This window comes from Bos grunniens, chromosome 2 (genome assembly GCF_055505025.1).
Source record: "Bos grunniens cultivar Pamir isolate PY7600 chromosome 2, Bosgru_T2T1.0, whole genome shotgun sequence".
Taxonomy (NCBI): Eukaryota; Metazoa; Chordata; class Mammalia; order Artiodactyla; family Bovidae; genus Bos; species Bos grunniens.
The window spans coordinates 10,205,550-10,231,676 of NC_141166.1; the positions used below are offsets into that span (position 1 = coordinate 10,205,550).

The 26,127-nt window shown below is 50.5% G+C and overlaps 2 protein-coding genes across 10 annotated transcripts in view; one reads left to right on the forward strand and one right to left on the reverse strand.

Moving 5' to 3' along the window:
- Positions 1 to 7,352: 7,352 nt before the first annotated feature.
- CD52 (CD52 molecule) lies at positions 7,353 to 9,316 on the forward strand. The gene is made up of 2 exons (XM_086329779.1): positions 7,353 to 7,828; positions 8,948 to 9,316. The coding sequence occupies exons 1-2, from the start codon at positions 7,520 to 7,522 to the stop codon at positions 9,089 to 9,091; spliced, it is 453 nt and encodes a 150-aa protein (XP_086185905.1). The 5' UTR covers positions 7,353 to 7,519; the 3' UTR covers positions 9,092 to 9,316.
- Positions 9,317 to 10,670: 1,354 nt separating this feature from the next.
- Positions 10,671 to 26,127, reverse strand: part of CRYBG2 (crystallin beta-gamma domain containing 2) — a 29,693-nt gene continuing 14,236 nt past the window's right edge. For 7 of the 9 annotated variants that reach the window (XM_086329709.1, XM_086329725.1, XM_086329700.1 and 4 more), the window contains 16 exons: positions 25,997 to 26,126; positions 21,930 to 22,069; positions 21,026 to 21,152; positions 20,754 to 20,789; positions 20,270 to 20,406; positions 19,987 to 20,113; positions 19,592 to 19,731; positions 19,365 to 19,491; positions 19,073 to 19,105; positions 18,837 to 18,949; positions 15,652 to 15,781; positions 14,234 to 14,373; positions 13,737 to 13,860; positions 12,191 to 12,349; positions 10,948 to 11,107; positions 10,671 to 10,851 (listed from right to left, as the gene is read on the reverse strand). In XM_086329709.1, the coding sequence (XP_086185835.1) occupies positions 10,763 to 10,851; positions 10,948 to 11,107; positions 12,191 to 12,349; positions 13,737 to 13,860; positions 14,234 to 14,373; positions 15,652 to 15,781; positions 18,837 to 18,949; positions 19,073 to 19,105; positions 19,365 to 19,491; positions 19,592 to 19,731; positions 19,987 to 20,113; positions 20,270 to 20,406; positions 20,754 to 20,789; positions 21,026 to 21,152; positions 21,930 to 22,069; positions 25,997 to 26,126 (1,912 nt within the window). In that variant the 3' untranslated portion in view covers positions 10,671 to 10,762. The remainder of the gene's footprint in view (positions 10,852 to 10,947; positions 11,108 to 12,190; positions 12,350 to 13,736; positions 13,861 to 14,233; positions 14,374 to 15,651; positions 15,782 to 18,836; positions 18,950 to 19,072; positions 19,106 to 19,364; positions 19,492 to 19,591; positions 19,732 to 19,986; positions 20,114 to 20,269; positions 20,407 to 20,753; positions 20,790 to 21,025; positions 21,153 to 21,929; positions 22,070 to 25,996; position 26,127) is intronic. The other 2 variants (XR_015138180.1, XR_015138184.1) reach the window with 2 other exon arrangements.

Below are 26,127 nucleotides of genomic sequence, written 5' to 3' on the forward strand. Positions count from 1 at the left end.
AGAGTAAGTTTTCAAAACATTTCCTGCTTTTAACTTTTGTTATCATTATCTCACTTATCATTATCTCATAGTCATCCAGCTGTGATGATCTGGGTGTCTTATGATTTCCAGCACCCACTTCCTTATAACTTGGCTCAACTACCAAAGCCCTTTATCTGCATGTCTCCAACTGCACTTATTAATATTTTCCATTTGACTCTCTAACCTACTGCTTTTAGGGGAGGGCAGGCTCCTTGAGGCATTCTTTACACACCAATTGGAAACTGAAAGGACCTACTAATTAATGAGCATCTTCCAAGTGCCAGATGCCAAAATTATGAGCTTTAGAGATGAGAAAACTGAAGCTCAGAGAAGTAAAGCAACTTGCTCAAGACTGTGCAGGTAGAAAGCAGAAAAGTGGATTCAAACCCAGAATTGTCTGCCTTCAGAGTCTGTGCTGTTTCTTGAAGCTCCCACTTTAGTAAAACAGGCAGGCAAAGATAAGTCAGGGTGCAGATGGTACTGGTTCATGGCTGAGGGAAGAATTCAAGTGGAAAGTGTGACTGGAAGTTGGAGGTAGGAGACCTCTCTTGCCATGAAACTGCGCTCGGGAAGTTCTCTGAGGCTTAAGGTGTATGAAATGAGAAAGTCTGGGGCCTAGTGTTTTGGGGGATTGGTAGTCAGAGAATTAGCAACCTTATACTGTCACCTTGCTCATGTTCCTTCTGCTCTCAAAGGTAAGCAAGGACCGTCACTATGGGAGGCAGGGGCGCTGGCCTCATGGGCCCTGTTGTGCTCTGCCTCTCACTTCCACAAGACTAGGGAGTGAGCTGGCGTTTATCCAAGCATCGGGGTTTACAACATACCTCCCTCCTTCCAGCCAGGGCTGGAAGCCTGGCCTGAGATTCTGCAGTAGGCAGACACTCAGCAAATATCTAGTTCCTGTGAGGGAGATGGGAGCCCTCTAACCTGGCAGGCAGTTTATTATTTTTTAAAGAGAGAAATCAGAGCCTTATTGTAGAAGTATACATTTTCTTCGTAGAAACTTGGAAAATAATCATAGTCATCTATTGAGGAAACACGGGCAGCATAATTTAATAAGTCTATGGGGCTGGGCTCTGTCGCTTGAGGTGAAGTGGAGTGAAAACTGCCTTCAGTCGTGTCTGACACTTTGCAACCCACCCCCAACCCCCCATGAATAGGACCCCATCAGGATCCTCTGTCCATGGGATTTTCCAGGCAAGAATACTGGAGTAGGTAGCCATTTCCTTCTCCAGAGGATCTTCCCAACCCAGGGCTCAAACCCAGGTCTTCTGCAAATTCTTTACTGTCTGAGCCACCCAGGAAGCCCCACTCTGTCACTCAGCTGGCTGTCTCTGCTCCAGTTACTCCACTGAGCCTCAGTTTCCATATCTGGAATAGAGATTCTAATCAAACCTACCTTGTAGGGTTATTGTGCAAATTAAATGTGTACAATTCCTCATAACATTGTTGTGTTACTGTTTTTAGAAAGCTGTTTTCCAAAAACAAAGTTATAAGAGTGAAACAAGAGTCTAAGCTCACCTAACAGTTACTTTTCTGACTTATATTTTTCTATCTCCCATCTTAGGTGGTTCTAGAAATCTTTCCAAGGTCTCCAGGTTCACAAAAGATTTGAGTGTTGGAAGGACATTGGAGGAAAATTTGTCCAGCTTCCAAATTCACCCAGGATTACCTCTGGATTTTCTGGGGTGGGGGCCACTTGGCCTCCTCTTAGCTCCATCCTGGGGTGGATATTCATTCCTCTGACAGTTGTGGAAAGGCCCTAGAATGGGAGTAGGGAGGCTCTTTCTGCGCCTGCTCCCCACCTGTGGGATGAGGAAGTAGACCCCAGCCCTGGGGTCTGAGGGTTCTGGAGGCCTCTATTCTTGAGAACAGACTGAGTTCACTTTGCAACTAAGTCATTTCCCAAAGAACCCTTACCAGTTATGACCCCTTTGGCACTAAAGAGTTTATCAATTCCTAGCAGCTCAGGAGGGAGAGGTAAAGACTAAGGGAGAAAGAGGTCCTGTAAGTCCAAGCATTCCTTCACAATAAAAACCTTGTCGTCTCTCCCACCTTCCCCCTTTTCTCCACCCATATCACCGGCACCATGGGTCAAGCCCGTCCTAGCTCCTGTCGACATTTAGGACCTTCATATCGCATTATGTGTCCTGCCCTTCACCCTTCTCAATGTTTCAGAAACCATCATGCTCTCTACATTCAGGCCTCTCCTGCCAATGAGAACATCCTCCTTTGCCTTTTCCCCCTGGAAAAAAATCCCCTCCATCCTTCAAGAACTAGTTCAAACGTCCCCTCATTCATGAATACCCTCACTCCCCACAAGTAGAATTGTTACACTCTACAGTCTAAGAGCCTTGCTGCTGTTATAACATCCCTTATTCCATTTTGTGATTTTTTTTTCAGTATGTGTCTCCCTTGCAGACTATGAACTTCTCAAGGGAAGGGATCCTTACCCGTCTGTCTTATTTGACTCACGGTAGGTGTCAACAAATGGCCTGAAATGAACGGCTGAACAAATGGATGGAGGCTTCCCTTGGAATGCGCACCCCTCTCTCTGCGGGGGTGAAAGCTGCAGAGCAGATCAAACTGTAATGTGAGATGCAAGCCCCTCCCCGCCCGTGCTCTATTCCATTCTGTCCCCGAGCTCAAACACATATTGTGCAGATGCCCATTGCGGGACTGCCCTAAGCTGGGCACAGTCATTAAAGAACACTGAGAAACTGGGATGGGGAGTCATCTGAGGTGTTTTGCATGCTCAGGTTCCTTTTTTCTTTGGTTGCACTGGGTCTTCCTTCCTGCACATGGGCTTTCTCTAGTTGAGGTGAGTGGGGGCTACTCTTCACTGCAGTGCGCGGGCTTCTCACCACAGTGCCTTCTCTTGTGGAGCACAGGCTCTGAGGCCCGCAGACTCAGTAGCTGTGGTGCGAGGCTTTAGTTGCTCCACAGCAGGGGGATCTTCCCAGACCAGGGATGGAACCTTTGTCCCCTGCACTGGCAGGCAGATTCTTAACCACTGGACCATCAGGGAAGCCCCCCAGGTCCCTCTTGTTCTGCACAAACACTCCCTTTGAGTGGTCTTCCCTGAACACTAACCTACATATGTCCTCCCCTCATTTCTCTTTCTTCTCACTACCCTTTTGACTTCTTCATAGCGTTTATTGAAGTCTTAAATTACCATCATGGTTAATGTTTTCTCCTTTCAAATGGGCTTCCCAGGTGGCTCAGGGGCAGAGTCTGCCTGCCAATCCAGGAGATGCAGGTTCACTCCCTGGGTCAGGAAGATCCCCTGCAGAAGGAAATGGTAACCCACTCCAGTACTCTTGCCTGGGAAATTTCATGGATGGAGGAGCCTGGCGGGCTATGGTCCATGGAGTCACAAGGAGTCGGACAGGACTGAGCACACACACACCCAGATGTCAGTTCCATAACATCAGGGGCTATGCCCCTTTTTCCCCCACTTCTGTAGCCCCAGTGTGTGCAGTACCTGGCACACAGCAGATACTTAACAACTAACTATATTTGGCTATAATATTCTATTATCATTTTCCACTTTACTAATTCTCTCCTCATTTGTGTCTAATCTGATGTTAAACCTATTCACTGAGTTCTTAATTTCTATTATTATATTTTTAAGTTCTAGAATTTCCATTTGGTTCTATTCTATAATCTATAGTCCTTGGTCTTGTCTTCTATGTATCTGAATATACTAAGCATTATTAGTTAAAAGCTTGGTTGATAATTCCACTATCTGGATTTTCTGTGTAATTGTTCCTATTATTTATTGCTCCTCTTATTTTTTGTTTGTTTTTTTGATCATGTTGTCTTCAGTTTCTATGAGGGGTTGGGCTGTTGTTTCTTGTTCATTTGTACTCCTCATGTATAACCTTTCATGCTCCCAACCCAAAGCCTAGTGGAGGGCGGGGGAGTTTGCCAGGGCCCTCCTTTCTTAGCAGGTCTTGAACTGCAGTTTTCTCCCCCAGCTCCAGAAATCTGTGGAAAGCTCTGCACAGCTTCTCAACTGTTTCTTCCGGAAGGAGCAAGTGCTTTTAGAGGAAAAGCAGCCCCAAGTGAAGGGCTCACATCTTTATTCCCCTTAATTCTTTTCTTCATTGGTAACTGCCCAAATATTTAGTCTGCTATTGCCCCATAATAAGCATTTATTGACCTCATGAATACAGGCATGCAAGGCTCAGAGGTAAGGTGTGATCGCCTTGTATTCACTTATTATTCAGCTGGCCCTGACACCTAACTGCCATATTCTGCCTTGTGCTGAGTTAGACAGGTGACAAGACCTAGAGGGACCTGGTCTTGGGTCAAGCTACTAGACAATATTCTTAGCAGACACAATCTTTAGAGCAGTGGCCAACAGAAGGAGTTCTTGGAATACTGAGGAACCCCCTCCCTTTGAAGGAGTTTCTAGCATCAGGGAAATGGAAATGTTCGCAGAGGAAGGGGCTTCTGAGCTAAGTCTTCTTTTTTTAAATATTTATTTTTATTTACTTATTTATTTATTGGCTCACCAAGTCTTAGTCGTGGCATGTATGATATTGGATTTTTGTTAAGGTATGCAGGGTCCTAAAGGAAATCACTCCTGAATATTCATTGGAAGGACTGATGCTGAAGCTGAAGCTCCAATACTTTGGCCAGCTGATGCAAAGAACTGACTCATTGGAAAAGACCCTGATGCTGGGAAAGATTGAAGGCAGGAGGAGAAGGGGACGACAGAGGATGAGATGGTTGAATGGCATCACCGACTCGATGGACATGAGTTTGAGTAAACTCCAGGAGCTGGTGATGGACAGGGAGGCCTGGCGTGCTGCAGCCCATGGGGTTGCAGAGAGTTGGACACGACTGAGCGACTGAACTGAACTGCAGGGTTTTAGTTGCAGCATGCAGACTCTCAATTGTGGCATGTGGGATCTAGTTCCCTGACTAGGGATTGAACCCAAGCCCCCTGCATTGGGAGTGAGGATTCTAAGCCATTGGATCATGAGGGAAGTCCCTTGATCTAAGTCTTGAAGAAGGAATATTATCAGATAAAACAACTGAAGGGCTTTCCTTAAAGAGAAAACAACTTGGGTTGTAAAAGAGCCTGGGGCAACTAGAGATGCAAGATGGGTGTGGCTGTGGGCTAGGGTGTGATATGCATAGAACCCAAAACAGAAGGCTGGGGAGAAAGGAAGGCCTTTGAATGTCACACTAAGGAGTTTAGGCCTGATTCCTGGGGGAGATAGGGGCTATGGACTGAGATTTCCCAAGTCAGGTTTGGAGAAGGTGTATGGTAGGGCAGGAAAATCTAGAGACAGCTAGGTTCTCTCTTTAGCTCTGCATTAATCTGCCCTTCTTGGGTCCTCAATTTTCCCATCTGTAAAACGGGGGTCTCTCTAAGCTCTTTTAAGTTTTGCAACCAGGGTTCTGTCTATCCAGATGGTGTTAAGACAGAATGAAGCTGCTCAGAGGGCAGGAGAGAAGTCTGAAGCCCCACTTCTCCCAGGTACTAACAGACTCCAGACATCCCTCCAAGTCACAAGTCCCAAACTCTAAAAAGCCTTCCAGCACCCACCAGATCGCCCAAACACTAGCAGCTCAAGCTCAAACAACAGCAGAGACTCAGGATGTGGAAAATGAAATTTCTGGGGTTTGTAAGAATGTTTTTGCAGATATGAGCTTGGCATTTAAGTATCGTCACACGAATCCGCAGCATGGAGAAAGGACCCAGGGTTTAGCCTGTCTTAGCTGCCTCTTTGTAAGAGGAGAGAAGACCGCCCGCCCAGTGGGATGGAGCCAGTTTCAGCAGGGCAATCTTGGGCTTCAACCTGGGCCTCTTGTCTCCTGGGGCCAGGGCCCTTCTGGCATCTGCTGCCTCATGGACTCTCACCCACCCACTTGCACCAAAGGCAGCCAATGTGGTGAGGTTAAGGGTCAGGAGCTGCCTCAGGTGAAGGAGCTGATGGGGGTGAGCCGTGACAGGTGAGGCAGGCTTATCTATTGGCGTGGGGAATTAGCTCAAATAGTATGGTGCTCGCTGAGCATGCAAGAGGTAGCAGGATCGATGCCCACATTCTCCAGTTTGGGGCCTTGTGGCTCAGCTGGTAAAGAATCTGCCTACAATGCGGGAGACCTGGGTTTGATCCCTGAGTTAGGAAGATCCTCTGGAGGAGGGAAAGGCTACCCACTCCAGTATTCTGGCCTGGAGAATGTCATGGACTGTATAGTGTCACAAAGAGTGTCACAGAGTCGGACACGACTGAGCGACCTCCACTTTTCGTGGCAAGTAGTGGAGGGCTCCACCCACTTCCTTCCCTCCCCACCTCCCCTCCCCCGGAGCCTCAAGATTCCTGCCCCTTCCTTTTCACTTCCTGGCTTTCACCAGCCTGACTTTCAGGTTTTTGTTTGTTTTTTTCCTTCGTTTATTTTTAGCCAGGGCTGGAGGCCCTAAGGGCTCACTCAGGTTTTTCTGAGGCTTGCTACAGGAGGCCCAAAACCGTAGCAGGGAAGTGAGACAGGGGGATTTCTTTTACTACCGGGCATGCAAACGAGACACAGAATAGACTAAGGAAGGGAGGGTGAGTGAAGCTGAAGCTGGGCTACAGAAAGGACTCTTGGGTCCTCCAGGAGGGAGCCAAGCAGGGAATGAAGACTTAATCGGTAACTTCTAGGACAGCCCCAGAGGTTACATGCATAGCTGCTGCTTCAGCAGACCTGGATGCAATCCCACCTGAAACGGGCTCCTCCTTTTATTACCTTGGGCAAGTCACTTAATATCCAAGCCTCAGTTTCTTCATCTGGAAAATGGGGGTAATAATGGAACCTGCTGCAGAGTCCCACTGAGAGAATAAAGTGAGAGGATGTATAAAGAATAGAGCACTGTTCAGGCATCTTTGTGATTCACCCTGTCCCTCAACCCCTGGCTGGGACTTCACAGACACCCCCACCCCAAATCCCTTCCCCTGCAGTTTAGTTAACTCCTGGTCCTCCACTAGCCTTCTTCCCATCGCTCTGAGACTAATACAGACACCCATCTGCTGTTTTCTTTATCCAAGTCACAAGATGCTAGGTCTTAGTAAACTTCAGAAATAACCCACTTCAGTCTTCTCACCTGAGGCCCGGAGGAAATGGGCTTAACTAGAAGCTAGGTTTCTGGGTTCCTGTCACATTTCACCTTCATTTTCACAGAAATCTACATACCCCACTTTTCGTGCTCCCCAAGCCTTTCTTCTCAATCTTGGAATGGTCCACAACCTTACTTTGAAACCTAAATTTATCCCAGCTTTTCCTCCTTCAGCGCCTATCCCCTGCCCCAATCTCCTTTTAATAATACCATATTTTTGTAATTCTCTGGCAGTTCTTTCAGAGAGGTACAGTTTCTGGCCCCGGGTCCCAGAATTGATAGGTGATTAAACCAAGATTCAATCCCCATTCTGCAGGACTCCGAGCCCAGGGCCCTCTTTACTGCCCCCCAGCTGCCTCTGGGTTTGCCCACCTCCCATCTCCTGGGATGTGCCCCAGTTCCACTCCAGAACCCGTCTGTCACCTGCCAGAGCTGTGGAGCTGGGGCCTGGCATCCTCAATCCCAAGGTCTGTAGAAGAGCAGCAGTACCCACCCCACCCCAGAGGCCCTCCTTCCTTTCCCTCCACCCCGCCTCCCTGCTTTACCCTCCTTCAAAAGCAGCCAAGCCCAAAGAGGCCTGCAGACAGCCCTGAGTTCATCTCCAAAAGCTGCTACCAAGAGAGCCGCGGAGAGCCTCCCAAAATGAAAGGCTTCCTCTTCCTCCTCTTCACCATCAGCCTCCTGATTATGATTCAGGTAAGAGCAGCCCCCTGGAGTCCCTGGAAGCACCACCCCAGGCTCCTCAGACCTCCCCTTCCATGGGAACCAAGGCCTCCAGACGCCTAGCTCCCAGTCTTCCAGTTCTTCTGGTTAGGGTCAGACTGTTGGAGGGTTTCCGCTGAGCATTGCTGCCTCTGGTACTTGAGGCTGGGGCACCCTGACAGGGTGCCAGCATACTGAAGCCCCCAAGGGGTGTTGTGGAATAACAGAGGATGAAGAGGCTAGGGAAGACAGCCCTAAGTGACGATGGCATCAACCCACAGGGAAACTGGGGAAATGGTCCTGTTGGGAGGGGGGCCAGGGAGAGGTTCAAATGGAGCCTGATGGAGGTAGCAGGGAACCCCCACCCCAGGTGAGGAGCCTGAGTGTTTGGCATTGCTAAGATAGAAATCTCCCATTCCAGAAACAGCTAGAGTCTCAAGATCAACTGCTATTCCAAGAGGTGGCTTTGGCAGCATCTCACATGCTAGTCGGTAGAGAAGGGAGCCATCGAGTTCTCCATCGAGAACAGCCTGATCAAGCATTAAGGACACCTTGGTCGCCATCAGAAACAGCTTAATCTCCATCAAGGGCAGCTTTAGTTGCAGGGTGATCAGGCTTTGAGAACAGCCTGATCACCATCTGGCCATCTCTTTGGGGGAAAAAGCCACACCCTCCCTACCCCCACCCACCCACAGGCTACCAAGCACCTTTTCTCCAGCCCAGTCTCATGTGACCTCCCCCACGACTGTGATGGGCTCTTCTTCCCATTCACTAGATGAGGAAACTGAGGTTCAGAGAGGCTAAGGCCCTGGCTGGGCTATTAAGGTCAAGGTCTGGGGCCACAGATTTCCCTATCTCCTGCATACTGGAGGTGCGGGTGGCCTGGTGGACGTGAAAGAAAGGTTCCAGGGCACATAGACTGGGGACTGCCTCTGACCCTGCCTGCGTCGTGGCCCGAAGCAGCCAGCCCTCCCCACAGGACCTCGTGGCAGAAGTCACGACCCTTGGGACAGGGAACCAGGGGCTGCAGTCTGGGGGTGGGAGAACTGTGTCTCTAAACAGCACACCTGAGACTCACCCCTCCCCGGGCTTGCCCCACTTCTCCTCTTGCAGATACAAACTGGAGTCCTGGGAAACCATACCATCAGCACCTCCAAGAAACCCCGAAGTGGCTCCCCAGCCTTCGGCAGCCTGGCCGGTGGCAGCATCCTTTTCTTCTTGACCAACACCCTCATCCAGCTCTTCCACCTCACCTGAGGTGACACGCCCCAGCCCTCATCCCATGCCCCCCGAGATAGCGGCCATCATCACTAGCAGGAGAAGCACCCCCAATCCTTGGGAGGCGCTGATGCTAGAGATGAGCAGTTTGTAGGAATTGACGGGCAGAGCTTGGGGGGTGCCCATGGCCAACACAGGGAGGTTCTGACATGGAGGAGGAAGCACCACCCAGCCGGGGCTCAATAAAGCTGTTGTGTACTTGGAGCAGGGTCCTACGTGTGGTCACTGGACATCACCAGACCCGAAGAGCCAGCACCCAGGGGCTGCCTGTGTCCCCATCAGCAGGAGAGGTGGCACCAGGTAGCTCCCACCCCACCTTCCCTGCCCCAAAGTCTGGAAGCTGGGGCCCTACCCGTTTGGATCCCCTTGAAAGAACCCAGCCCAGAACCTGCCGTAGTCACCCTCTCTTTAGTGGCATTTGGTCACTGGTCCCTGGGAGTTCAAGAAGGGAGGTCCCAGAGGACCCACACGCCCCCACCCAGACCTTGGGCATCCACAGTTACAGAGGCGAGTCCCCCACTCCAGTACCTGAGTTTCTTCAGAACAACAGATTCAGAGAGAACTGCCCACCCAACCTCTAGCGGTTCCCTCACAGCCAGCCTCCTGTCATCACGCCTCCAACCACAGGGGACTGAGAAAGGTGAAGAGGCTGCTGTCCAGTTCTTTCCCACCTACCCATGGGTTAGAAGGCAGGAAGGACATACAGCTGCTCTAACCACTTGTACCCCTCTTGGAATTGGGATCAACAGAGAGGGAAAGGGACCCTGGAGAAGTCCCCATCTCTGCCTCTTCCCGGAGGACCTCGGCCAAGGGGCCAAGTGTCTGCTAGATTGAAGGACTATGTCCTGCCCTCTCTGAGCTGGGTTAGGAACCAAGACCCCCTGTCCAGGCTTATCTGACTGAGATCAAACCTTTAGGGCCTGAGACCAGGGTTGGGAGAAATTGAGAGGAGCCCTGGTGGGTGAGGCCCTCTGGGGTGTGGCTCCCACTTGCCTCTCTCGCCCGGCCCACACTGCCCCCATCACACTGGACTTCCAGGTTTCCACCCCTGAATTTGTTTGCATCCCTCTGCCATCCTCTAGCCCGGCTGACTCCTCATCCTCCACATGGCGGGTGAAGATTCCCTCCTCCGGGCAGTGGTCCATGCCTTGTGCCTCTAAATGGTTTCACGCCCTCCCCTGTGCCCGCCTCCACTTCCTTTCTTAGCCTGTCACTGAATGTATCACCCTACCCGTTGGACTCCTCCACTGGACTGTGAGTTGCCTGAGCGCAGGGACCAAGGCTTGGTTTATGTTTGTGCTCCCAAAGCCCATGTTCCCGGAACACATCATTTGGGGGAGGGGGGCAGCGACAAGATCACGCTTGGCAGTCAGTCTGGTCCCAGGGCTCCCTCTGGTGGCAGAGGCAGGCCTTGCATCTGAACGCCAGAACGGGAAGGAGTGAAGAAGCAAGCCCACCTGAGCCTTAGGCAAGTCAGAAGGCAGGTGAATAAAACCTCACTCCTGCCACCCCCCCCACCCCAAATATCAAGGTGCAGCGTCAAGGATACCTGGGAGCATAGTATAAAATAGTTTATGTTACAACAAAAAACCCTATAAAAACATGTCATCCCAGGGAGAGCCTCCAGGGCTGGGGGGTGGCAGGGAGGCTTCAAAGCACATGGATAGTCCAGATCTGGGACGCCCTGTCCTTGGCCAGCTCCCACAGCACTGCGTGGTCCCGGTCGTAGCCCCGGCCACCTGCGGGGGATGGGGTAAGAGACGGGGAGATGGTCACAAAGAGCTAGGGACTCCACTGCCCTCAAGGGCCTTCTCCCACACACATGCCCAACTTACCTTTCACATCTAGGATCCGACCTTCAAACATCTGACTGCAGATGTGGCCCAACTCACTGATGCTCCATGTCTGGCGGGGCAGGCGGCTCTCAGCCCACAGCACCACCTTGGAGCCTGTGCTGGGGGGGCCAATCACCTGCAGGCTCATAGTGGGGGCCACCTGAGGCCCCCAGGAGGTCGTCAGGCACCGGCCCTGCCCCAGGGACTCTGCCAAACCTAAGACACCTTTGATACACCCAGCTTTGAATTTCTGGCTCTCGTGGACTGTGACTCTGGGCAAATTTCTTGATCTTTCTGAGCTGTTTTCCTGGGGGGATGGTTGTTGAAATAGTTCTGGTTCAATGTGAGAAACCATCAAAGAGCTGGGAAAATATGAACTCCTCCAGGAAGGCTTCCATGACTGACTCTTGAAGCACAGGCTTTAGCAGCAAACTTCCACATACTTACTGGCTATGTGACTTTCAGCCAGTTACTAAACTCTGTGCTCTGGTTTCCTCACCTATAAAACGGTAAGTATAATAGGACCTGCCCTCTAGTGCCCTCTAGGGATTGCATGCGATGTTCACGTGAAGACATCATGATGTTCACAGGAAGACATCTGCATGGTGTCCCCTCCACCGCCACTTTCTCAGGAAGGGCTCCCCTTGTCAGAGATACTGGTATTCCCTATTTTCCTTTTTTCATTTATTTTTCCTCTATTGCACTTTTCAGCACCTAGGGCTCATTGAAGCCATTTCTTTCTCTCCCCACTAGGAAGCAAGCTTCAGGAGGGCTGAACACATGGCGGGTGTTCAGGAAAGATTTGTGCAGTTAATCTATAATTTCCTTTTGGCCATGCCTCATGACTTGTGGGATCTGATTTCCCAACCAGGTTCAAGCCTGGGTGCCTGGCAGTAAAAGCCCCAAGTCCTAATCACTGGACCACCAGAGAATTCCCGAATCTATCATTAATAATAGGACCCAGATCTGTCACAGGTTATCAGAGCTGGGAGGTCCCTTAGAAGCCTCTGGTCCCGCCCCTTTGTTTTGCAGATGAGAGACAGACCCAGAGAAGAGCCTGAACTGCCCAAGGGTCCACAGCCTGCCTTCTCCAACTCCCCAGGGTCCTGGTGTCTGTATCTCTCTGCCTCTCTGGCCCAAGACTGGCTCCTGTTCCCGACTGAGCACAGGCTGGGACTCCTGAAGGTGGGCTTGTGAGGGTCTGGGGGCCCTGGTGTCACTGTCCCAGCCCCTAAACCCATACCTGGTTCTTCAGTAGCCCATCCTCGTAGAACCAGATGTTGCTGCCTCCGGCTTGGGGCTCAGAGACCACCACGCGGCCCGCCTTCATGTCTTCCACGTGGTCTGGCACAGTCAGGAATCCCCCCAGTGCCGCATTCCAGAGGCGAAAATAAGCCCGGCGCTGGTGAGTTGGGGGAGTCTAGAGTCAGGGCTCTCTGGGCAGGGATGCTCCCCCTTGGGCCCCCAGTGCCCTCAACTCTGGACCCTCTAGTAACCCGAGCTCCCAGGCTCTCCCTCCTGCCCCAAACCGACCTGGACCCTGCTTCTAAGTCACTCCTTCTTTCTCACACATATGCCGAGGGCACACTCACAGCACATACCCACACAGTTGTACATCTGTAGAGATGCACACAGACGCACTGGCAGCTACACCCCAGATCCACATGGCCACACAGGAGGAAGGCAGACATAGACACAGGGACACATGCCAGCAGGTACACTCTTTGCTCCCCCTGCTGACTTCACAGCAGGCACTCAGGTTTGCTAAAAGTCTGGAGAGGAACCACAGCGGGGCGGACACTGGCTTGGCCGCAAATCACCCAGGGGTCTTGGGTGGAGGTGACAGTAATAACGGTAATCACAGCCAGTGTCTGTTGACATTCCACACTGTTCTGAGGGCTTTACAGCGTTATTCAATTCTCAAAACAGCTCGATCATACATATCACCCCCATTTTATAGATGAGGAAAACTGAGGGCCATGGAGGTAAACCACTCGCAAAGATGGTAGAGCAAATCCTTGTCTACTTGTCTGGGCCTTTATTTCTCCATCTGTACAATGTGAGGGTTGGAGATAATCTCCAAGATTTCTTCTAGCAATGATGTTCTACAAGGGACCGTACAGGTATCCTCACACGAAGACACATGCTTTCAACAGTGTCACAAGTACAGCCACACACAGTCACAAACACACTCTCACAGATGTACAGGTTTGCCACAGACTGCCGCCAGAGGACACACGCATACAAACGCCATCATGAACACAGAAATGCCCTCAGACGGGTGCACACACACACACACACGCACACGCCCTGTGGCCAGGCCTCCACACACATGCCTTCATTGCACATAATTGAAACACAGGTCCAGACGTGCACTCACAGACACACAGAAACATAGGTACAGACACGGCGTGGCAAAGTGAGGCGTGCTCGCTAATGGGTGGTACATGAGATAATTTTCAGGCTTATGTGGATAAGCCTTCTTGTTTAAAAAGTAATGGTAATGTGTTTATCAGTGTCTATTAAGGAAAAATCATACACACACACATCAAACCCACGATCTTATGGACATTATTCCTTAGGATAAGGATAACGTTAAAAAAGAAAAAAGTGAGTTGATTTAGAGGAAAATATTAAAGACGTAACGGTTCAAGAGGAATCATAGTAGGACAAAAATTATGACCAAAGTACATAAACACTGAATTTGGGAAATGTGGGACACGCGCAGACAGACAGACACACAGCCAGACGGGCTGACCCAGATGTGCTCAACCCGCCATGATACCCACCTGCTTGATGGGGTAGAGGGAGCCCACCCGCTGGGTCCCGCTGTATGTCAGCCAGTTGGTGATCTCACAGCTGCCCACCAGCCACTGGCGGCCCCGGAAGTCGCTGTGCTCGCATAGCACCCAGCTGGACCCAGTGAGCGCCAGAGACACAGGGAAGAAGACAGACAGACAGGAAGGAGAGGAGGCAGGGCCGTCAGGACGATCTCCAGCTCCCCTTCTCTCAAGCCGGGACTCCTTTACCTGGGGTTCGGGCCCCAAGAGCGGGTGGAGAGGGAGGCGGGAAAGGAGCCCTGGGGTTTGCAGGGCAGAGTAGGGTCCTGGAGAGGCCCCCCAGGCTGGGGTCCAAGTCCTGAGGGCCAGTGAGTCTTCCCAGCCTGCACTCCTTCCCCGCTCCCTCCTGGCTTAGACAGGAGTGGAAGGAAAGTGGGGGAAGACCTGGAGACGCCCGATCCCCCCTCCCTCACTAGTAGCCCCACACCTCCCCTTGACACACTCACACGCCCCCCTTGATCCGCACAGACAGCACATGATTGTTGAAGCCCTCGGCCTGCAGGCTCCGCACCTCCCCGCTGAGCTCAATCTCCTTGCCCTCGAAGCACTCCAGTCCATACAGGAAAATGGATGGCTCGGCAAAGTGCTGCAGGCCGGGGGCCACAAAGAAAGGGTGAGGCCATAACAGCCCCACCCTCAGCACCCCCCTCCCCCTAGTTCCAGATGCGTGACTCCTAGGGCAGTGTTTCAGGCTCTCTTCCTCCTGAGCTGCACCCCACAGGGCCCCTGACTCCCGGACACTGCTGGGGGTGCCCACATTGTCAGATGCAGCCTGATCTGGATGGGCACCCCCCGCCTTAATACTGCCTCCCTGGTAAATGGCACTTCTAAGAAGAGTAAGAATAAGAATCCTGGTCATTATAACATCAGTTCACGAGTATTCAGGGCTGACCAACTCACCAGATTCTGTGCTAAGAGCTTTTCTTGATCTCATCAGAACTTAACAGCCCTAGATGTAGGTGCCATGATTATCCCCACTTAGAGGGAAACTGAGGCTGGAAGGAGGAAACCGCTTGCTCAAGGCCCTTACAGCCAGGCTCCAGAACCAGGTATGTTTTCCGAGCCCAGCATGGAGTTGTAAAGAGCATGGACTCCAGAGCCAGGCTGCCTTGGGAGAACCTGGCCGACCACCAGCTGTGTGGCCTGCAGCAAGCTGCACGACCTCTCTGTGCCTCAGTTTTCACATGGGAAAAAGGGAGATAATAATTGTACGGCTCCTAGGATTGCGGTGAGGATGGGATGTCCTGGAGCACGGGAAGCCTTTTAGCCCCGCCTGGAGCGTGGTAAAGTCAGGGCCAGCCGTTCTGCTTGTGCTGCTCCCGCTGGTCTCCGGTCTGCCACCAAGTCCTACAGACCCCAGGTCCTTAACAGGGCCAGTGTTGTTTCTCTCCACTTGTCCCTGGTCTAGGACATCATTATTTGTCCTGGTTCTCTGTCGCAGCACCCCACTGCCTTCCCCCGCCCACCCCTCTCTGCCCATGCAGCAGAGCCATCTTCCTGTTTCACTCTTCCCTGCCCAGAACCACCACCTCAGTGGTCACCCCTGCCCCCAGCCCACCCCAAGCGCCAGCCCCTCCTGGCCCTGGCCCACCCTGGTTTCAGGACACACCACTCTGCGCTGTAATCTTTCTGGGTTCCTTGAAGGCAGGGCTGTGTCTGATTTATTTCAGGGTCCCCAGGATCTATCTCAGCAGGGACTCAATAAATCCCTGGTAGGCTGACCTGGCTTTGAAGCACTGGGGTCAAGAGGCCCTGGGGTCGTTCTGAGGAAGGCTGGATTTAAGCCCGACAGCTCACTCAGCAGTGGGAAGAGGCAGGCTCACCTCTGCCTCAGGGGTGCCTGGAACTGGACAGGGGCACTCACCAGGGGCACCTTCCGGAGAGAGCCCAGGACTGTGGAGGCCAGGCAGCCCATGGCTGTAAGAGTAGGGAACTCGCCCTCAGACAGAATGTACTGCTCACCCTCAAAATTCTTCTCATCAAACAGGATCCAGCTGGGGAAGGAAGGGGAAGAATAGGGGGACATGAGTAGGTATTTGAGCCTACCCTGTCCTTGGCCTGCACGGCCCCCCTGAGATACAGCAGACTGAATGCAACCTTGATGGGGATCCCCCAGGCCAGGGGAGGCCAAGGATGACCAGGCACTGCAGCAGCACGAACTGAAGTCAGACTTAAGAAAGAATTGAATGGACTCACACTGCCCTTCAGGAGAAATCTGGCAGTCACGCCAAACGCCATGCACAATTACTCAGCAAGCCTATTTCTCAGAATCTGTTCCAAGGACACCCTTCGCGAAACAACACATACACAAGGCTAGTGATTACACATTGTTTGCAGTGGCAGAGTGGCAGCAGCCAAATGTCCATCATTTGGGGATTGGTTGAATAAAGCACGAATCTGGAGTATAACACAGCAGTCAACAAGGATGAGGAAGAGCTTTCAAAGGGATATAAAGTGACCTTCAAACAGTCTAAAAAAACAAGATGCATAACAGTCTTGATAATATGTTTCCTGTTTAAAAAATTGAGATAAAATTCACATACCATAAAATTCACTTTTTTAAAGTACACAATTCAGTAGTCTTTAGTATATTTATTAGGTTGCAATATGCTTCCTATTGTGAAAGAAAATGGAGAAGGAGGAAAACAAAATATATTTGGTTTCTACAGGTATATGCAAATTTATATATGGTGTATATTTGCTTATATCTTAAAAAAAAACAACGAATGAATGAAAAAACATTTTAAAAAATGAGGGTGGGAGAGGAAAAAGTAGTGTGAACAAAGCTGTAACTTGTTTTTTAAGTCTTAACTTTGGAACTCTTATGGACTGAATGTGTATCTCCCCGGAATTCATAGGCTGAAGCCCTCACCTCCAATGTGATGGCCTTTGGGAGGTAATTAGGTTTAGATGAGGTCATAAAGGTGGAGCCCTTATCATGGGATTAGTGCTTTATAAGAAAAGAAAGAGGGGAATTCCCTGGCAGTCCAATGGTTAGGACTCCAAGCTTTCATTGCCAAGGGCCTGGGTTCAACCTTGATTGGGAAACTAAGAGCCCACCAGAGGAAGAGATCCCTGGGGACACAGCAAGAAGGCAGCCATCTGCCAGCCAAGAAGAGAGCCCTCACCAGGGGACCAAATCAACCAACACCATGATCTTGGGGTTCCCAGCCTCCAGATCTGTGAGAAAACAAATTCCTGTTGTTAAACCACCCAGGGTACTGTGTTACTAGCTCAAGCTAAGATAGGAACACAATCAATATTTTCAGTAACTAAAAACTAGGATTAAATAAAAATGAGAAGTATTCCTAAAATTAAAATAAACAATGTAAATGAACCTAATTATATATCAGGTTGGTGGCATAACCACACAGAAAAAAGTAAACAACACAATATTTTGAACACAACATACCTAATGGGATGTAGATGAATATACTGAGGACAAAAAGAACAACAGAGAAACCTCAAACAGCATTCACTGGGTTTTACTGTTAGAAGCAGTATTATCAGTAGTAGTATCAGTATTAGAATTTTGAAACACGTAGCATGCAAATTTTGGTCTTGAAAGAGCATTATCCATTAAAAGCAACCAGGATTCATTGGGAAGTGACTCCAGGTTAGAGGCAAAATATATATACAAAATGATCCAGGAACATCTTATTGTACCAGAAAAACAGGAAGTTATTAAAAAAACAAACAAACAAACAAACAACTATTGGGGTCATATCAAAAGTACCCAGGAAAGGGACTTCCCTGATGGTTCAGTGATTAAGAATCTACCTTCCAATGCAAGAGACTCGGGTTAAAGCCCTGGTGCGGGAACTAAAATCCCTCATGCTTTGGGGCAGCCCACCTGCCACAATTAGAAAGAAACCCTGGCGGTGCAACAAAGACCCGATGCAGTAAAAAATAAACGTATAAATTTTTTAAAAGTACCCAGGAAGCAATCTGGAGGGGCTTCCATTTGCCAAAGGTGAAGTAATTTGAGTACACAAAAGAGTAGTGACTCCAGAGGACTGGAGCCTTTCATATACATAAAAACCCATGAGTCCATAACAATACTTAAAAAAAAAATCTTCATCGGTCAGCTTTGGCGGTTGCTAGGGCACTGATTCAAAAATTATTCTGAAAATTGATAAAAAGAAAGGGGCAAACACTGACTCTTGGGAAAGGATCAAACTGCCTTTTTTGCAGAAAGTATTTCAGGTAAATAAATAGTTAAAAAGGGAACGTTCTTCTTTATAGAAGTATTCCAGCTAGTATATGTAGAATGAATAACAAAACTTAGAAAATCATTTTGTAACCTCTAAAGGAATAGAGTCCAGGCAATTATCATCAATGGATACTGCTGCTGCTGCTGCTGCTAAGTCGCTTCAGTTGTGTCTGACTCTGTGTGACCCCAGAGATGGCAGCCCATCAGGCTCCCCCGTCCCTGGGATTCTCTAGGCAAGAATACTGGAGTGGGTTGCCATTTCCTTCTCCAATGCATGAAAGTGAAAAGTGAAAGTGAAGGCACTCAGTCGTGTCCCACTCTTCGCGACCCCATGGACTGCAGCCTACCAGGCCCCTCTGTCCATGGGATTTTCCAGGCAAGAGTAATGGAGTGGGGTGCCATTGCCTTCTCTGGGACTGGGTATTAGGTAATAATAAATTACTGCTCATTTTATTATATGTGATAATAACTTGAGGCCGTGTGTCCTTTCTTGTTAGAGATATATATTGAATTATTTACCTGTGAAATTTTATGTTGGGTTGGAGATTTAAAATATTCTACCGAAAAAAAAAAAAAAAGGCAGAGGGGTGAATAAAACAAAACTGAAGTTCTTTATACTGTCTACAATGTTTACATTTGCTATTAAAACTTTATTTTGCTTTGTTTCTTTTAAGATTGAATGATTCTCGGGGCAGAAGAGCTAATCCCAAAGAAGCCAAAGGAAGGAAGTCATTTGAAAGAAAGACCTTCTAACTACAGCCTCGATTTCCAAGCTGAGCTAAGCGCTTCAGGGCAGGTGCCCACAGGCCCACGTCTCCCCTTTCCCACGTCCTCACCTGCCGCCGTGGACTCGGCAAGACTGGGGCTGGAAGGAGGTGGGCAGAGAGCTCTGGTCATCTTCAAAAGAGATGTGGTCACCCAGGAAGTCGGGGCCGGAGAAAAGCTGAATCTGGCAGCAGAGACGGGAAGAGATGAGAGTGAAGGAGGGTGATGGAGTTGGGGGAAGAGAATGGGGAAGAGAGGGAGAGATTTTAAATGAGGGTGAGACAGAGGCCCCTCACCACCTCCTTACCTTTGAGATAAAGTGCAGATTGTGCTCCCCGACCTGAAGAAAGGGACCAAAGTTTTGAGATTCAAGAAGAGTACTAGCCCCTAGCCTCAATGCCTCCAGTGTCAATATTCCTGATCCTTTCCGCAGTTCGCGCTTAGTCCCGGGTCTGTGTTGACTCCGCCCACTTTCAGGAGACCCCGCCCCCAGGAGCTCCAGGCCTGCTCCTTCTAGTCCCGCCTCCACTGAAGTGGGCACAGCCCAGACCCCAGACCCCTCCCCACCAAGAGGCCCGGCTCCTGCAGCCGCCACGCACCTGCAGGACCGGCTGCAGCGAGGCGAGGGCGCTGTTGCCCGAGCCCCAGTCGTCGCAGTTGCGGTACACGCCCTTCTCCAGCACGTACTGCTCCCCGGAGAAGCCCACCTCCTGATATGCCACCCACCTGCAGGAAGGGCGGGGTGCGGGTCAGTGGGGCGGAGCCGACGTCTCTGCTGGAGCCGCCCCCGGCCCGCCCAGCTCCCCGGAGGCCCCTAGTCACTCACACGCCGCTGAGAACGTGGATGGCCTGCGTTCTGGGGCCGTGTCCCGCCAGCTCCACGTCTGGCAGTGCCTCGCTCACCTCCACGCCCGGCCCCTCGAAGTCCATGGCCTCAAACAGCACCACGGCCGGGTCCCCGAAGTCCTGGGCCCGAGTGACAGTCAGATTGCTCCCGGCTCACGGACGGACAGAAGGAAACCCCTGGGAGTATCCAGACCCCTAGGACGCATCCCACTAAAGGACTTTGGGGTGAGGTGATCAGGTGGGCTGGGGAAGGGCAGCAGGAGGGAGAGAGGCTAGACTCCAGGAAGACTTCCTCTACTCTGGAGAACAAGGAGAGTAGGCACAAATTCTCTCAACAGAGGGTACCAGCTGAATGTCCCAATTGCTCTTGCTTACCGTTCGGATGACCCGCAGGGAGGTTAACACCTCGTTATAGCCTCCCCAACGTGACCAATCAGTGTATTCTCCCTCTTCCAGCAGATACTGGTGACCCCGGAAACCCTCCTTCTCGTAGCCCACCCAGCTGAGCAGGGGGAGACAGACAAACAGGGAGTCACAGGAAGCCCTCGGGATTGTGAAATAGCTGCCCCCACCCCCAGGCAGCCCAGGTCACTCCCCACCCTGGAGGGTAGAGGCCAGTGGGGAGGATGAGGTAGAAGGAAGGGTCCTGAGTCCTCACCAGCCCCCGAGAACTCGCAGGGACCCCACAGACGCCAAGTTGGGGCTCTGGCTATCCTCTGGCTGCTGCAGGTTGTAGATGTCTCTGTTCACTTCCCAGCTCTGGCCCTGAAACCCTGGGGCCTCATACACCACAGCCTGTGGGGGAAGGGGTGGTGTGGGGTTGGACCAAACCCACCCAGCCATCCCTGGATGACTCTCGCCAGCATCAGCCCAGAGCTAAGCCCTCCCAGTCCCTCACTTGAGCCCCATGCCCTCACCTGACTCCTTTCTCTTCTCTGACCTGTGACCTGGTCCTTCCACATCAAAAGTGGGTTCCCAGTGAATCAGTCAGGTTCCACCATCACCACCACCACCTGCCCCAAGACCCAGCCTCTGGCCCCAGCACCCTCCTCTCCATCTTCTAGTCCAGGCCATGATGCATACACACGCATACACACCCCCTACCCAAAGGCCCTGTTTGACCCTGAAGCCTAGGCTCTTACCTTGGGCTCCCCTGGCCTCTCCACACTTGGGCAGCCCTGCAGAGAAGACAGAGTGAGACCCCAGCCCAGAGGTGGGGAGAGACAGACTGGGGCTGGTGACCTTGGGTTGACTTGTTCCTGAGACCCTTAAAAATGGCCAATCCCATGTCCTCCCCCCTTCCCTTAGAATCAAATCCTCCCTCTCCTCGAATCCTATTCCCAGTAGGAGTTCCCAGGCCCTGCCTCTTCTGCCAGACTGCAGGGCAAGGCTACTGGGCCCACCTACCCCTTACCAATCTCATGGGCTTCAGGGAGCCCACGCTGGGGTCTGATGCTCCCCAGGCCTCTGAGGTGGGATACTCTCCAGGCTCCAGAATACAGGGAGTATCTTCAAAGAAGGGTTTGGGGTATAGAAGCCACCTGGAGGAAGGCAGAGAAGTAGCTGCACCCTAGACTCCCAGGAATACAGAGTAGTGGATGGGGTGGAAGGTGCAGAGGGAAGGATTGAGTTTTGGGGGAGAGGCCCTGATCAAGGGAACTCTGGAGAACATTTCAGGCCCCCATCATCTCCTGTAGCAGCCAGTCCATTGATCTCTCTTCTGACCTGACCCTAATTGCACACAGAGGCTGAGAGTTCTTTCTAGCACCCATACCTGCTTAAAATTCCCCATTAGCCTCATGATACAGCCCAGCTGCACAAAGAGGCCTTCCTCCTGGGCCTCCCATCTCCCCAGTTGTGCTGCTTTCTCTGGCCAGACTGAACTTTCAAAGCTTAGATCTCTCACCTCTGGGCCTTTGTAGGTTCCAGTATACTCTTTTTTTCCCCCCCCATTCATTCAATTAACAGATATTCAGGGCCATCTACCCCATGCCAGGTCCTGCTTCAGGCATCAGGGACACAGTAGTGAACAAAACGTATGAAGTCCCTGCCTTCATGGAGCCAGTTCATCCCAGCTGAGGAGTCTCCTCCTCCAGGAAGGCTTCTCTGACCTGGGCTGGTTTGGCGCTGTTCTTTGCTCCTGCAGCCCCATGCTCCTCCATCCTGGAATTCCAGATTGCTACTGTGTGCTTCCTTCCTGGCCCCACCAGTAGGCTGAGCATATCTCGCAGGCAGGAACCATGTCCTGTCACCTCTGTGTCCCCAGCACCCAGCAGAGTGAGTGTTAAATAAAGGGCTTCCAGAAAGCCCAGACTCACAGTCCTGCAGAAACAGTGGCAGATGCCACTTGCAGGGGCCTCTCCAGGCCCTGGGGGTCCTCCAAGGCCTCAGTCAGCTTCACTTGCTCCCCTTTGAGGCCCTCCTCAGAGTACAGACTGATCTCTGGGGTAATGTAATCCTGCAGAAGGAGAGGGGTGGGAAAATGAAGTGTAAAACAGCACCTTGGACCTCCCTGGAAGAGGGAGTCATAATGGCCCCAATGACCACGATGGTGTAGTCACTCAGCTAGAGCTAGACATCCTGGAGTGTGAAGTCGAGTGGACCTTAGGAAGTATTACCACGAACAAAGCTAGTGGAGCCGATGGAATGCCAGCTAAACTATTTCAAATCCTAAAAGATGATGCTGTTAAAGTGCTGCACTCAATATGCCAGCAAATTTGGAAAACTCAGAAGTGGCCACAGGACTGAAAAAGGTTAGTTTTCATTCCAATCCCAAAGAAGGACAATGCCAAAGAATGTTCAAATTACTGTACAATTGCACTCACTTTCGCATGCTAGCAAGATTATGCTCAAAATCCTTCAAGCTAGGCTTCAGCAATATGTGAACCAAGAACTTCCAGATGTACAAGCTGTATTTAGAAAAGGCAGAGGAACAATAGATCAAATTGCCAACATTCGTTGGTCATAGAGAAAGCAAGGAAATTCCAGGAAAGCATCTACTTCTGCTTCATTGACTATGCTAAAACCTTTGTGTGAATCACAACAAACTTTGGAAAATTCTTGAAGAGATGGGACCAGACCACCTGCCTTCTGAGAAATCTGTATGCAGGTCAAGAAGCAACAGTTAGAACCAGACAGGGAACAACTAACTGACTCAAAATTGGGAAAGGAGTGTGACAAGGCTGTGTATTGTCATCCTGCTTGTTTAACTTAAATGCAGAGTACATCATGCAAAATGCCAGGCTGGATGAATCACAGGCTGGAATCAAGATTGCTGGGAGAAATATCAATAACCTCATCTATGCAGATGATACCACTCTAATGGCAGAAAGTGAAGAGGAACTAAAGAGCCTCTTATAAGGGTGAAAGAGGAGAGTGAAAAAGCTGGCTTAAAACTCAACATTCAGAAAACTAAGATCATGGCATCCAGTCCCATCACTTCATGGCAAATAGAGGGGGAAAAGTGGAAGTAGTGACAGACTTTATTTTCTTGGGCTCCCAAATCACTGCGAATGGTGACTGCAGCCGTGAAATTGAAAGACGTTTGCTCCTTGGAAGGAAAGCTATGACAAACCTAGACAGTGTATTAAAAAGTAGAGATATCACTTTGCTTGACAAAAGTCCATAGAGTCAAAGCTATGGTTTTTCCAGAGTCACGTATGGATGTGAGAATTGGACAATAAAGGAGACTGAGTGCCAAAGAATTGATGCTTTTGAATTGTGGTGCTGGAGAAGACTCTTGAGAGTCCCTTGGATGGCAAGGAAATCCAACCACTCATTCCTAAAGGAAATAAACCCTGAATATTCATTGGAGGACTAATGCTGAAGCTGAAGCTCCAATACTTTGGCCACCTGATGTGAAGAGCCAACTCTTTGGAAAAGACCCTGATGCTGGGAAGGTTGAGGGCAGGAGGAGAAGGGACAACAGAGGATGAGATTGTTGGATGACATCACCAACTCGATGGACATGAGTTTGAGCAAACTGTGAGAGATAGTGAAAGACAGGGAAGCCTGGCATGCTGCAGTCCATGGGGTCACAAAGAGTCGGACATGACTTAGCAACTGAACAACAACAGCCAGTGGTTAAGACTCCGTTGCCAATTCAGGGGAGCATGGGTTCAATACCTGGTCAGGAAACTAAGATCCCATATGCCGTGTGGCATAGTCAAAAAATAAAAACAAAAACAAAACCACCCATCACCCTTCAGAGACTACCCCCGTCCACACCTGCCTCCCTAAGTCTGTTCAGCTGGGGCTGCCAGGGGCTTCTCCCCAGAAGCCAGAAACAACTGGGGTGTTCTCTGCAATGTCAGCCAGGTAAGCCTGAGTCCAAAGCCCTCGCTGGTCCCTCGCTGGCCCTTTGGGACCTAAGACCAAAGTTCTCAGCAGGAGCCTGCCAAGTACCATGCCCTTTGCCCTGCCTCTGGGAGCCTCATTTCCAGCCTGGTGGAGAGATGGGCAGGATGGACAGCCATTTCCGGAGATCTGAATTTGATCCTTCTTCATATATAATTCCAATTCTATACCAATTTCTACCCCTTCCTAAACTGGAAGGACTGATGCTGAAGCTGAAACTCCACTACTTTGGCCACCTGATGCAAAGAACTGACTCAATGGAAAAGACCCTGATGCTGGGAAAGATTGAAGGCAGGAGGAGAAGGGGATGACAGAGGATGAGATGGTTGGATGGCATCACCGACTCAATAGACATGAGTTTGAGTAAACTCTGGGAGTTGGTGATGGACAGGGAGGCCTGGCATGCTGCAGTCCATGGGGTCACAAAGAGTCAGACACAACTGAGTGACTGAACTGAACTGAAACTGGCCTCCACCTGCACTGCATCTCAGGAAGCTACAGGTCCTTTCCTCATTTCTGGGTGCTTCTTCTTCATCAGGATCATTTTTATTCACTCACTTCTTCATCAAATGTTTATGAAACAGGGACTTCTCTGGTCATCCAGTGGCTAAGATGCTGAGCTCCCAATACAGGGGGCCCAGGTTTGATCCCTGGTCAGAGAACTAGACCCCAGATGCTGCAACTAAGACCCAGCATAGCTGAATAAGTAAATAAATAAGTATTTTTTAAATGTTTATGAAACATCTACTGAGTGTAAGACATATGCTAAGGTCCTGTCCTACCTCTTCTCATTCGGTCTTCCCAGCGGGAAGTGTTAACGGCATTCACAGACTAGGAAAGTCAGACCCAGTGAGGTTAAGTGGGCTGCCTGAGGGCACCCAGCCTGTAAGTGGCAGGGGCCAAGAACAGAGCAGTGCAGTTTTTGTTCACTGTTGCAACCCAGCACGTCCCAGTGCCTGGAGCACACTAGGCACCGAATCAATGCTGACTGAATAAAAGGAACCCAAGTCCACCGGACTTCAAAGCCCTTGGCTCTCTTTTGTACCTCATTACCTCCCACATGAAGATGAATTTATGGTGAGAAGCTCACAATAAATTGTCTACAAACACCTGTGTGTTTCTGGAGAGGCTTTGAAAATTCTTGTCCCCTCTTTTGCATGGCCAGGCCACTGCCCTAGTTAACATAAGATTCTCTTCCTCTCTTACCAGGAGTATTGCAACAGCTCTGGACTCAAGGGTTATTTTGTCCTTCCATTAAAAAAGAAGAAGAAGAAGAAAAAAATCCCAAAACGTCTGTTAGGCCCTGATTTTAGATTTCTGCTTTCTCTTCTGGGTCTCTCTGGTGTCCAAGATGGTTTTGTCAGCTTAATTTTAGTGATTTGTAAATTTGTGTTCTGACCATGGTACTTCCCCACCTTAGCGATATGAAACTGTAATACTGACTGTGCCCTTTCCGACCACGTCCTGTTGTTTAGTCCCTTTGGTCGTGTCCGACTCTTTACGACCCCATGGACTATAGCTGGCCATGTTCCTGTCCATGGGATTTCCCAGGCAAGAACACTGGAGAGGGTTGCGACTTCCTTCTCTAAGGGATCTTCCTGACCCAGGGACCAAACCCCTGTCTCCTGCATTGGCAGGCAGATTCTTTAGCACTGAGCTACCAGGGAAACATCTGTGTATGCGTGCATCTATATGCGGCACCTCAACTCTGGCTGTGGGCCTGAACACCTGGGCCCTGGGTGGGTGGTGAGTGCCCACAGCCACCCCCACCCATTTCTGTTGCTCTAACTCCATCCTTCCCCAAGCTCCAGCTGGAGCTAGTGCAAGCCAGGCTGAGCATCCCCCAGAATCCCTTTCTTCTCCAATTGGCTCCACGGTCAGGACTCTATACAGGTATAAACCCTCTTCAGGCTCCAATCCTGTGATCTCTCCCAGAAATCCCAGCTCTAGGTGTCTCTGTCTTCCTCCTCAAGGCCTGGGACTTAGGGTAGATGAGGCAACATCTGGTCCCCCACACCCAGCCACTCACCCGGACAACCCTCCTCAGGGAGCCGATGCCTTGGGTACTCCATGCTGATCCTGGGGCTCCAAGTTCCGTATCTCCTTGAGGCAGGACCAGCTTCTGGCCCTGGAATCCTGGCTGTTCGTGCAGCACCCAGC

What these genes read in the sequence shown, in the direction of transcription:
- CD52 (XM_086329779.1), top strand. Translation starts at nt 7,520, where the DNA reads ATGTGCCCCAGTTCCACTCCAGAACCCGTCTGTCACCTGCCAGAGCTG. An exon ending in GCCTCCTGATTATGATTCAG is followed by an intron (nt 7,829 to 8,947) that starts GTAAGAGCAGCC and finishes CTCCTCTTGCAG; the next exon opens with ATACAAACTGGAGTCCTGGG.